The following is a 12,907-nucleotide window of genomic DNA, read 5'->3' on the forward strand; positions in this document are numbered from 1 at the left end:
CTGAGAACGTTCAAAATATAGCTTATTTACACGGTTTTATTAAAGCAAGTTTGATTCCATTTTATACTTACTTATAGTTATTATTCCGCATAGCAAATTTTTCATACAAATTCTTAGGTCTAGACCAACTTTTGGGTCAAGTTTCGTGGAATTCTGAGAAAAGTTCAAAATTTAGCTGTTTCGCACGGTTTTATTAAAGCAAGTTTGTTTTTTCTTTTATTCTAACTTATAGTAATTATTACACTTATAAAATTTACCACACAAATGCTTGGGTCTTGACCTACGTTTAGGTCATGTTCCGTCGAATTCTGATAACAATCAAAATTTAGCTGTTTTACATGGTTTTATTAAACCATGTTAGTTTCCCTTTTATACTAACTTGTACTTATTATTACGCTTATCAAATTTACCACACAAATGCATGGGTCTAGACCACCTTTTGGGTCAAGATTTCTCGAATTCTGAGTACGTTCAAAATTAAACTGCTTTTGCATGATTTTATTAAAGCAAGTTTGTTTCACTTTTATACTAACTTGTAGTTAATAATATGCTTAGAAAATTTACCACACAAACGCTTGAGTGTAGACAAATATTTGGGTCATGTATCTTCGAACTCAGAAACGTTCAAAATTTAGTTGTTTTACACGGTCTTATTAAAATTTATTTTTCTTTTATACTAACTTGTAGTTTTTATTCCGCTTAGCGAATTTACCATAGAAATGCTTGGGTCTACACTAATGTTTGGGTCATGTTTCGTTGAATTCAAAGAACATTCAAAATTTAGTTGTTTTACACGATTTTAGTAAAGCAAGTTTATTTTCCCTTTTATACTAACTTGTAGTAATTATTACACTTAGCAAGATTATCAGAAAAATGCTTGGGTCTACACCTACGTTTGAGTCAAGTTTCGTCGAATTCTGAGAACATTCAAAATTTTGCTGTTGTGCACGGTTTTATTAAAATAAGTTTGTTTACCTTTTATACTAACTTATAGTTATTATTACGCTTACCAAATTTACCACACAAATGCTTGGGTATTGTAGCACCCCCTTTGCAACAAGTTATATATCTACGCTAAACATCATACTTATAGTAATCTCTGTGTTCATATATATAAATTTGCACATAATCAACTAATCAATTTGCATACGTAATCCCAACATGTCATAGCAAGTATTATCAACCTACAATATTATATATATATATATACATATCAAACACCACAAGGTGATTCACCACAAGTAATCCGTACAATTATATTTTCTCTGTACTAACAAAATGTGAGTTGTACTCTAACTGACTAAGAGGAGAAAACTGCATACTGGCCCGACCTGCCTGAGTATAGCGCGTGGACCTATTCTTCAATAGTCAGACACCTCAAAGTCTATTCCTGAAAGAAAATGTCAGCAGGGGAATGAGCCTGCCACTCAGTAAGCAAATAACCAGTCCTATCTATATATGCATGTCAACCATAGCCCAAACAAGATAAACAAGCAACACGAATGGAATACAATCAATTTAATTCCAACATAATCAACTTTATTACACCACATGAGTATCTCATAATAAGACAACTAACCAAACTCCATTTTTCCTAGTTTGCTTAGCAGAAGGTGATATTGTGTTTTTCCCACCAACTCAGTCTCACCGTTATATAAATTTAAGTGAATCCCCTTGACAGCCGGCTCATCAATCTCATTTCGCACATAGCATTTTCATTTCGCATCAAAGCTCTTTCATTGCGCACATAGCATTTTCTTTTCGCACATAGCACTTTCTTTTCGCACATAGCATTTTCAACACGTCAAGGGGTATTCACACCACAATTATATTCAATTTTCACCACTCCCTCATTTCCACATAATTCTTGTAAGCAACCAGTCACGTAAAATAGTATATCAACATATTCTCATTTGCAGACACCCACAACACAACATACAACAAACATGATATTTCAACGTGTCTTCGCATTCCACGTACACAGTATCATCAATCAAATCAAATAATTCACCACGCATATATTTTCAGATAAAACAATATCAGCATGAACCACAAAGTCATATAATAGTAATACCACAAATAAAAAGAACATATATAGATAATACTAATTATTTACTTACCTCAATTTTATAACGTTTCTTTCTACTCAACCGCTAATTGTCAGTCCTTTCACCTCACCCCTGTATCCTATAATGAATTATATCACATACAATTAATATATTGAGAATATCATAATTTCTTTTAAATACAATATTAAATATTATTCGTACAATTTTTAATAATTCTTTAATATTCCACTTCTATCGAAGTACAAATCTTCGTTTTTCCTCTTTATTAACATACCATTTATTAAATATAATTTTTGGAATATTTCTACGAATATTCTATCAATTCCTCGCTATTATATTCTTTAATTGAACAATAATACATATAATTGCGTATTTGGTTAACAATTCCGATGGAATTATACAGATTAGCTATAGTAATATTCAATCTAATAAATTTAATAATCTAATTTACCAACGACATTATTTTTATATCCAATTCGATATTTAATTTGACACTATTTTAAATAGCAAAACTCATAAAATACTCCGATTAAATAATATATAACTTAGCATAAACAACATTTAATTAAACGGAGTAATTAAGAAATTAATTATACTAATTAATATGAATTAAAATAGAAATTTTCGTACCTCGGTTTTCAGTTTTTCCGCGAGAGAGAAGCGTGCAACTTTTCTTTAATTGTGTGTGAATGTGTGTGTATTATTCTGCATGTGCCCACCGCCTCACTTCATACTCTCTCTCTCCTCACCCATTATATATATATATATATGTTATTTATGATATAAATATATAATATGATTATTTTATTATTTTATTTATTTAAATAAACTTTTTACAAAATACCATTTACGTCCTTTCTAATTTTCTTAATTAGAATAAATTGTCCAAAAATATTATAACGAACTCCAATTTAATCCGTTCAAATTTTATTATATTCCAATTATAGCCCATAATTTATATACTAATTAACTAAGTTTCATAAAAATTTACCAATTAATCCCCCAATTATATATTATAATCTTTGGGGCGTCACAGGTATAGACCTACATTTGGGTCAAGTTTCGACGAATCCTAAGTACGTTCAAAATGTAGTTGTTTTGCAAGTTTTATTAAGGCAAGTTTGTTTCCCTTTTATACTAACTTGTAGTTATTATTACGTTTAGCAAATTTACCACACAAATTTTTGGGTTTAGACCAACGATTGGGTCAAGTTCCATCGAATTCTAAGAACGTTCAAAATTTAGATGTTTTGCACGGTTTTTTTAAAGTAAGTTTGTTTCCATTTTGTACTAACTTGTAGCTATTATTACGTTTAGAAAATTTACCACACAAATACTTGGGTCTAGACCTACGTTTGGGTCAAGTTTCATCGAATTCTGAGAACGTTCAATATTTAGCTGTTTTACACGATTTATTAAAGCAAGTTTGTTTTCCCTTTTAACTAACTTGTAGTTATTATTACACTTAGCAAGTTTACCACATAAATGCTTGGGTCTAGCTACGTTTGGGTCAAATTTCGGGGAATTCTAAGAACGTTAAAAATTTGGGTGTGTTACACGGTTTGATTAAAGTAAGTTTGTTTTTTCTTTTATACTAATTTGTAGTTACTATTGCGCTTAGCAAATTTACCATATAAATGCTTGGGTCTAGACCAACGAGTGGGTCAAGTATCGTCGAATTTTGAAAAAGTTCATAATTAAGCTGTTTTGCACTGTTTTAGTAAAGAAAGTTTGTTTTCCCATTTATACTAACTTGTAGTTATTATTATGCTTAGCAACTTTACCACATAAATGCCTGGTCTAGACCTATGTTTGGTCAAGTTTCGTCGAATTATGAAAGGGTTCAACACTTAGGTGTTTATAAAAGCAAGTTTGTTTCCCTTTTATACTAACTTATATTATTACGTTTTGAACGGTTTTTTTATAGCAAGTTTGTTTTCCATTTTATAATAACTTGTAGTTATTATTACGTTTATCAAATTTACCACACAAATTCCTGGGTCCAGACCAACGTTTGGGTCAAGTTTCGTCGAATTCTGATAACGTTCAAAATTTAGATGTTTTGCACGGTCTTTTTAAAGTAAGTTTGTTTCCATTTTGTACTAACTTGTAGCTATTATTACGTTTAGAAAATTTACCACACAAATACTTGGGTCTAGACCTACATTTGGGTCAAGTTTCGTCGAATTCTGAGAACGTTCAAAATTTAGCTGTTTTACACGGTTTATTAAAGCAAGTTTGTTTTCCCTTTTAACTAACTTGTAGTCATTATTACACTTAGCAAGTTTACCACATAAATGCTTGGGTCTAGCTACGTTTGGGTCAAATTTCGTGGAATTCTAAGAACGTTAAAAATTTGGGTGTGTTACACGGTTTGATTAAAGTAAGTTTGTTTTTCTTTATACTAATTTGTAGTTACTATTGCGCATAGCAAATTTACCATATAAATGCTTGGGTCTAGACCAACGAGTGGGTCAAGTATCGTCGAAGAAAAAGTTCGTAATTAAGCTGTTTTGCACTGTTTTAGTAAAGAAAGTTTGTTTTTCCATTTATATTAACTTGTAATTATTATTATGCTTAGCAACTTTACCACTTAAATGCTTGGTCTAGACCTATGTTTGGTCAAGTTTCGTCCAATTATGAAAACGTTCAACATTTAGGTGTTTATAAAAGCAAGTTTGTTTCTCTTTTATACTAACTTGTAGTTATTATTACGCTTTACAAATTTTCCACACAGATGTTTGGGTCTAGACCTACGTTTGGGTCAAGTTTCGTCGAATTCTGATAACGTTCAAAGTTTAGTTGTTTGGCATGGTTCTATCAATGCAGGTTTGTTTTCGTTTTATACTAACTTGTAGTTATTATTACGCTGAGCAAATTTACCACACAAATACTTAGATCTAGACTAACGTTTGGGTCATGTTTCGTGGAATTTTGAGAACGTTCAAAATTTAGCTGTTTTGCACGGTTTTATTAAAATAAGCTTGTTTCCGTTTTATACTAAGTTGTAGTTATTATTACACTTTACGAATTACCACACAGATGCTTGGGTCTAGACCTACGTTTTGGTCAAGTTTCGTGGAATTTTGACAACATTCAAAATTTAGCTGTTTTGCATTGTTTTTTAGAGTTAGTTTGTTTCCCTTTTATATTAACTTTTAGTTATTATTACGCTTAGTAAACTAATAATACAAATGTTTGGGTCTAGACCAACGCCTTGGGTCAAGTTTCGTTGAATTCTGAAAATGATCAAAATTTAGATGTTTTGAACGATTTTTTTAAAGCAAGTTTGTTTTCCATTTTATACTAACTTGTAGTTATTATTACGTTTATCAAATTTACCACACAAATTCCTGGGTCTAGACCAACGTTTGGGTCAAGTTTCGTCGAATTCTGATAACGTTCAAAATTTAGATGTTTTGCACGGTTTTTTTAAAGCAAGTTTGTTTCTATTCTATACTAACTTGTAGTTATTATTACGTTTGGGTCATGTTTCGTCAAATTCTGAGAACGTTCAAAATATAGCTTATTTACACGGTTTTATTAAAGCAAGTTTGATTCCATTTTATACTTACTTGTAGTTATTATTCCGCATAGCAAATTTTTCATACAAATTCTTAGGTCTAGACCAACTTTTGGGTCAAGTTTCGTGGAATTCTGAGAAAAGTTCAAAATTTAGCTGTTTCGCACGGTTTTATTAAAGCAAGTTTGTTTTTCCTTTTATTCTAACTTGTAGTAATTATTACACTTATAAAATTTACCACAAAAATGCTTGGGTCTTGACCTACGTTTAGGTCAAGTTCCGTCGAATTCTGATAACATTCAAAATTTAGCTGTTTTACATGGTTTTATTAAACCATGTTAGTTTCCCTTTTATACTAACTTGTACTTATTATTACGCTTATCAAATTTACCACACAAATGCATGGGTCTAGACCACCTTTTGGGTCAAGATTCAAAATTTAGCTGTTTTACACGGCCTTATTGAAGCAATTTTGTTTCGCTTTTATACTAACTTGTAGGTTTTATTACAGTTAGCAAATTTAACACGCAAACTGATGAGTGTCGAAGTCCACCAAAAATAATTCCTACGAACACTTTTGTAGATGTGTGAGTAGGGTCGAATCCACAGAGATTGGTTTTAAATTAATTCCTTCAAAAACGAAAATAATTAGGAGGAGTTTTGATTGGAAGAAGAATAAAACTAAAAAGCTAATAAAATTAAAAAAAAGATAAATATAAGAGAAGAATATTCCAGTTAAAGATAGGATCACACTTAATTCCACGGTTGATCATAGATGCAAAGATAACAATTATTCATGATAGATAAATTGGTTATGGCAATTGGTACGACCTAACGACCTCACCTTTCCTTACCTTGTGGATAGTCAAGGAACGTCTTGACTAAATATCCCTAATCAGTAAACAACCTTGGGAACGTCCTCAAGATTTAATTTACCGACAGCATTAAGAACTAGAAAGGCCCAATTCTAACCAATAAATTCCTACGAGGATTTATTTAAGTTAGATTGTGCATTCCCCACAACATAATCGAAAACTTCTACATAATCAATTATGTTGTGTTACCACTAGTTATCGAACTAAACAAACAATTACGGATTTGAAAGTTCAATTGGCTAGGCAAATATTCTTGACAATAAATCAGATTATTTGTAATAAAAACACAGAGAACAACACAAATACCAATATGAATAAAAGTAGAAAGCATAAATTAGATCTCACAACCCGTTGGATTTAAGCATTCACCAAGTCTTCAACCGAAATAAGGGAATTAGCTAGACATGCTAATGGAAGAACGCATGAAAAGCAAAATAATATAAAAACGTAGAGAAATAGAAGAGTTCAAAAGTTGTCTCTTAAAGTGAATTACATCACCTATTTATAATAGCTAGATACCTAGTTCTACTAGGATTAGAAATAGATTCCTAGTTGAACTAAAAGACTTATAGAGATAAAATTATAATCCTAGTTAAACTCTTCCTTCATCAGAGGTAGTCCAAGCAGTTCCAAACTCTTGCCAAAAATTGAGTTTGAGTCTTGTTTAAATTTCCATTTTGGTGCTTTTCTTCATTTTCCATTTCTTTTGTCCTAATGCTGCAAAATAATATTTAATTAGGAGCATTTGGTCACAAAATAGGCTAAAATATTATATAAAATAAGCATAAAATGCAATCCTATCAAATATCCCCCCACTTAACCCTTTGCTCGTCCTCGATGCAAAGAAATAGAGATAAAATAGTTGAACAAGTTCAAACTTTATGGATCGCAGACGAAAGTAACAAGCAAGAATCTAGTTGAGTGTTCAAAGAATGACACATCATATGATAAAAGACAACTGAATAAGTTTCAAACAAGTTTTCACAAGATGATCTTCATGAAAACTAAGCATGGAAAACAAGTGGACTATGCTCTCACATCTCCCAATCTCTCAAGTGTTTTTGGTTGAGTGTTTCACTCAAATGCTTGCTATGAAAATGCTTCACCATAGGCTTGATTATTCACCAAAATCTCCACCACTTATAAATATGCACACACTTGAATCAAGAGGTCTTATATTTTGGTTGTAATGGGGCTTTGGTTTGGGGGTAGGAAAAATAAGGAAAAATAAGGTGAAAATCCAAGGAACTAAATTAGAGCACCAAGTAATAGATGTAGGAATCCAAGCTTTTCAAAATTGATCTATCTCATACTCTTTCATGTCCCACTTTCCTCGACTTGAGCTATGCCTTTCTTTCAAAGAGAGAAAATATATTTTTTTCTTCTCTTTTTTTTTTATTTTTTCTTTTTTTTTTGTATTTTTTTTTAAAAGTAATTTTTTTTTCCTCTTTCTTTGTCTATTAAGGCATAGAACAAGATTGTCATGTGACATGTTAGCTCATAAATGTCCTTTACAATAATTGAGATATCCCCACACTTAATGTCAAAACATATACTTAGAATACATCTTTGTTTCCTTGACGCTCTACTAGTCCTTGGAAGGGCCAAACAAGGATAATAAAAAGACGGTAGAGTTTGTTTATACTTGGGGTTGCATAACAAGGAATTAAGGCTTATAAGGCCCAAATGGGCTTACTAAGGGGATTTGTATGTAGGTGGTCTTTTTAAGCTAAAGGGGTTTTTATCCTAACGCCTTTATCATTTTCAAGTGTATGCATAAAGATGTGGCCTCGATATGGTTCAAAGCAAGTTCTAGGAAGACAAAATCATGAAGCATTATCTCTCGAGAAAAGAAAAATTGTAGATTTTTATGAGTGTATAGGCTCAAAATTTCTCTCTCAAAATTCCTCTCTAGGTAGGTTATGTCCACCAATTTTCCACATTCAATTTTCAAATCAAATCACCATTTGCAAAAATAAGTTCTTAACTGTAAGTTGTCAGGAGTCATTAGATGCACATCCTTATCACACATTACCAAATTATTACTTGATTAACCTAAGTCTTTGATCATAAAGCTAGTGTGAGAACAAGATAAAATAATATTTGCTTCAACAAATATGGAAGGGGTAGCAAGCATCAATCAAAATAATTAATCCACCAAGACTCATTTTCTATCAAAACAATCAAAACACCTTCCCCCCACTTAATTCCACATTGTCCCCAATGTGGTAAGCATGCATATCTAGGACGATAAAATAAGAGAAAGGGAGAAAGAGAGCGTCCCTTAGTGATTCGGGAGTAGGTGGTGGAACTGCGGGAGCTCGAGAATTGTGAGGCTTTGAATGAGAAGGAGAGTCCCTTGTGGATGCTCATACCTTTTGACCTGCAAAAATCGATTTTAGTGGTATCACAACATTCACAAGAGGTTAGATGAGAGAGAAATAAATAACTGAGAAAAAAAAAAAAAAAGAAAAAGGACATGGGTTGCCTCCCAAGAAGCGCCTTTCTTTAACGTCTTTGGCTAGACGGGATGGTGTTTCTAGGTGATGGTGGGTTCCATGAGTTGTATTTTGTCTACTAAAGTTGATTGAAAACCTTCGTAGAATGGTTTAAGCCTATGCCCATTCACCGTGAACACTTTTTGAGTGGTTGGACTTTTGATTTCAACTGCACCATGAGGAAAAATATGAGTCACAACAAAAGGTCCAATCCAACGAGAACGCAGCTTACCCGGAAAAAGTTTAAGTTTGGAATGAAAAAGCAGCACTTTTTGCCCAACAACGAAGACTTTTCTTGAGATGGCTTGATCATGGAAAATTTTAGTCTTGTCTTTATAGATCCTTGAGTTTTCGTAAGCGTCATTTCGAATTTCCTCAAGCTCTTGGAGTTGCAATTTTCTTTGACACCCCGTCTCATCCATCGTCATGTTGAGTTGTTTGATTGCCCAAAAAGCCCTATGCTCAAGTTCAACAGGAAGATGACAAGGTTTACCAAAAACTAAACGGTACGGGGACATACCTATTGGAGTCTTGTATGCAGTGCGGTAAGCCCATAACGCATCATCCAAGCGAACGCTCCAATCCTTGCGATTGGGATTGACCGTCTTTTCAAGTATGGACTTGATCTCACTATTGGAGACTTCGGCTTGACCATTTGTTTGCGGGTGGTAGGCAGTGGAGACTCGATGAGTTACATTGTACTTTTTGAACAAAGCACTTACCATCTTATTGCAAAAGTGAGTCCCTCGATCACTAATGATGGCTCTAGGCATCCCATACCGAGAAAAGATGTTAGTCTTCACAAAATCTATGACAGTTTTAGCATCATCCGTACGTGTGGCTTTTGCTTCAATCCACTTAGATACATAATCTACCCCAAGAATGATGTAAGATTTACCAAAGGATGAGGGAAATGGTCCCATAAAATCAATTCCCCATACATCAAAGATTTCACACACAAGTATGGAGGTTAGGGGCATTTGATCACGGGGACCGAGATTTCCCGTCATTTGGCAATTCTTACAAGATTTGCAGAATAGATAGGAATCCTTAAACAAATTTGGCCAAAATAAACCACATTCTAACACTTTCAATGCTGTTCGTTTAGGCCCAAAATGCCCCCCACAAGCATGAGAGTGACAAAATTCAAGAATAGATGTAACTTCGGATTCGGGTACGCACCTCCTTATGATTTGATCTGAGCAATACTTCCACAAATATGGATCATCCCACACATAGTACTTTGCATCACTTCTAATTTTTTCTCTTTTTGCTCTAGACAAATCATTAGGCAAAGTATTAGTAGCAAGGAAATTTACTAGATCAGCGTACCATGGGATTATTCCTTGTGTGGCGAGGAGTTGTTCATCCGGGAATTCATCTTTTAAAGGGGGTGAATGTCCGTCGATTATTAATCGACTGAGATGGTCGGCAACGAGATTTTCCGCCCCCTTTTTGTCCTTAATGGTTAAGTCAAACTCTTGTAGTAAGAGTATCCACCGTATGAGCCTTGGCTTTGCGTCTTTTTTTGACAAGAGGTACCTAAGTGCTGCATGATCAGAATAAACAATCACTTTAGTACCAAGCAAATAAGAACGAAACTTTTCTAAAGCAAAGACAAACAGCTAATAGTTCTTTTTCCGTGGTGGTGTAATTGCTTTGAGTGTTGTCTAACATCCTTGAAGCGTAGTAGATGACATGAGGGTCCTTTCCAACTCGTTGGCCTAGAACGGCATAGGGATTGAGTTATCTTGGAGAAATCCTTAATGAACCGTCTATAAAATCCTACATGACCAAGAAAAGAGCGAATCTCCCGCACACTAGCGGGGTAAGGTAGGGATTTTATGACATCAATTTTAGCTGGATCGACTTCTATTCCTTTAGAAGATACGATATGCCCCAAAATCAAACCTTGATCAACCATAAAATGACACTTTTCATAATTAAGCACAAGGTTCTTCTCTATGCACCTTTCAAGAACTTTAGCCAATTTTCCCAAACAATCATTGAAAGAATTTCCATAAACAGTAAAATCATCCATGAATACCTCTATGAATTGTTCCACATAGTCAGAAAAAATGCTTACCATACATCTTTGGAATGTGGCGGGTGCATTGCATAAACCGAAGGGCATTCGTCGATAGGCAAATGTGCCGAAGGGGCACGTGAAGGTTGTTTTGTCTTGGTCGGCTGGTGCCACGGGTATTTGATGAAAACCTGAGTAGCCATCAAGACAACAATAATGAGAACGCCCAGCTAACCTTTCTAACATTTGATCAATAAAAGGAAGTGGAAAATGATCCTTTCTAGTGGATGCATTGAGTTTTCTATAATCAATACATACACGCCAACCATTTTGAACACGAGCAGGTATCAAATTTCCAAAAGAATTTTCAACCACAGTGATACCCGTTTTCTTAGGCACAACTTGAGTAGGACTTATCCATTCACTGTCAGAAATAGGAAAGATTATACCTGCATCAAGAAGTTTTAAAATTTCTTTCTTTACCACTTCCATCATAGGCGGGTTCAATCGACGTTGTGCCTCTCGTGATGGTTTGGCTCCTTCTTCAAGTAGAATCCTATGCATGCACGTAGAAGGGCTTAGCCCCTTGATGTCGGCTATGGTCCAACCAATGGCCTCTCGGAACTCTCGAAGCACATGGATCAATTTTTCCTCTTCTAAGGAGGAAAGCTTGCTAGAGATGATCACCGGTAGAGTGTCGTTTTCTCCTAAGAAGGCATACTTTAGATGCTTGGGTAATTCCTTCAACTCCAAAGTAGGTGCCTGCAAGATAGAAGGGACAAGTTTAGTATGAGATTGTGGCAATTCAATGAAAGCAAGATTGGAGGGTAAAGGTGGAAGGGCTTCAAATTCGAAGACGCTTTCTCCTATGTTTGGATCGAGTGCTATAAAGTCCTCCAAAAGTTGCACTTGTGTGGGTGTGAGGCTCCTTTCTAGCACTAACTTGGCGTGGTCTTCATTATCATAATTTGTCAATTCCTGCACAACAGGGTCAAGTGCATCCAAAAAGAAAGCAGTAGGTACATCACTAGGATATCGCATGGATTCATATATATTAAATCTTATAATTTCACCATCAAATTCCATAGTGAGAGTACCATTGTGGACATCAATTTTTGTTCTAGCGGTTTTAAGAAATGGCCTTCCTAACAAAATAGATGTAGAATTGGGGGAATTATCTTCCCTCATATCTATCACAAAGAAATCAGAAGGAAAAACCAATTCATTAACTTCTACTAAAACATCTTCAAGGACTCCTTCAAGATAAACAATAGAACGATCAGCAAGTTGAATCACAACACCCGTTTCTTTTAATGGACCAACATTCAAAGATTTAAAGATAGTAAGAGGCATGACATTTATAGAAGCACCCAAATCACACATGGCTCTCTTAATACCTATTAAACCAATTTTACAAGGGATAGAAAACATACCAGGGTCTTTGCATTTGGGGGGTAGTTTTTGTTGGAGAATTGCGGACACATTCTCCCCCATACTTACCCTTTCATTGCCTTTCAACTTTCCTTTGTTGGTGCACAGTTCTTTGAGAAATTTGGCATAGCGGGGTATTTGTTTAATTGCGTCAAGTAATGGAATGTTTACCTCCACTTTACGGAATGTTTTGAAGATTTCCCTCTCTTCTCCTTCTTTTTTACCCTTAGCAAATCTTTCCGGGAAGGGTGGTTTTGTCACCAATGCCTTAGGAATGTCATTGCTGGTTTGTTTGGATTTTTCAAGCTCTTCCTCTGTTGTGCCTTGTTGTGCGTCTCCATGCTTAATGCTAATTTCGGACTGTAGCTCTTTTCCACTGCGTAAAACAATAGCACTAGCATTTTGCTTAGGATTAATAGTAGTTTGGGAAGGAAACTTACCTTGAGTCTCCAAACGGCTAACGGAAGAGGCTAGTTGGCTCATTT

The 12,907-nt window shown here is 34.4% G+C and overlaps 1 protein-coding gene across 1 annotated transcript in view; it reads right to left on the minus strand.

Moving 5' to 3' along the window:
- The window catches only part of LOC105164525, a 35,234-nt gene extending 22,329 nt beyond the window's left edge, over positions 1–12,905 (minus strand). The window contains 4 exon segments of the mRNA XM_020694202.1: positions 9,063–10,584; positions 10,586–10,700; positions 10,702–10,843; positions 11,318–12,905. Coding sequence (XP_020549861.1) covers positions 9,063–10,584; positions 10,586–10,700; positions 10,702–10,843; positions 11,318–12,905 — 3,367 coding nt within the window.

This window comes from Sesamum indicum, linkage group LG6 (assembly GCF_000512975.1).
Source record: "Sesamum indicum cultivar Zhongzhi No. 13 linkage group LG6, S_indicum_v1.0, whole genome shotgun sequence".
Taxonomy (NCBI): domain Eukaryota; kingdom Viridiplantae; phylum Streptophyta; class Magnoliopsida; order Lamiales; family Pedaliaceae; genus Sesamum; species Sesamum indicum.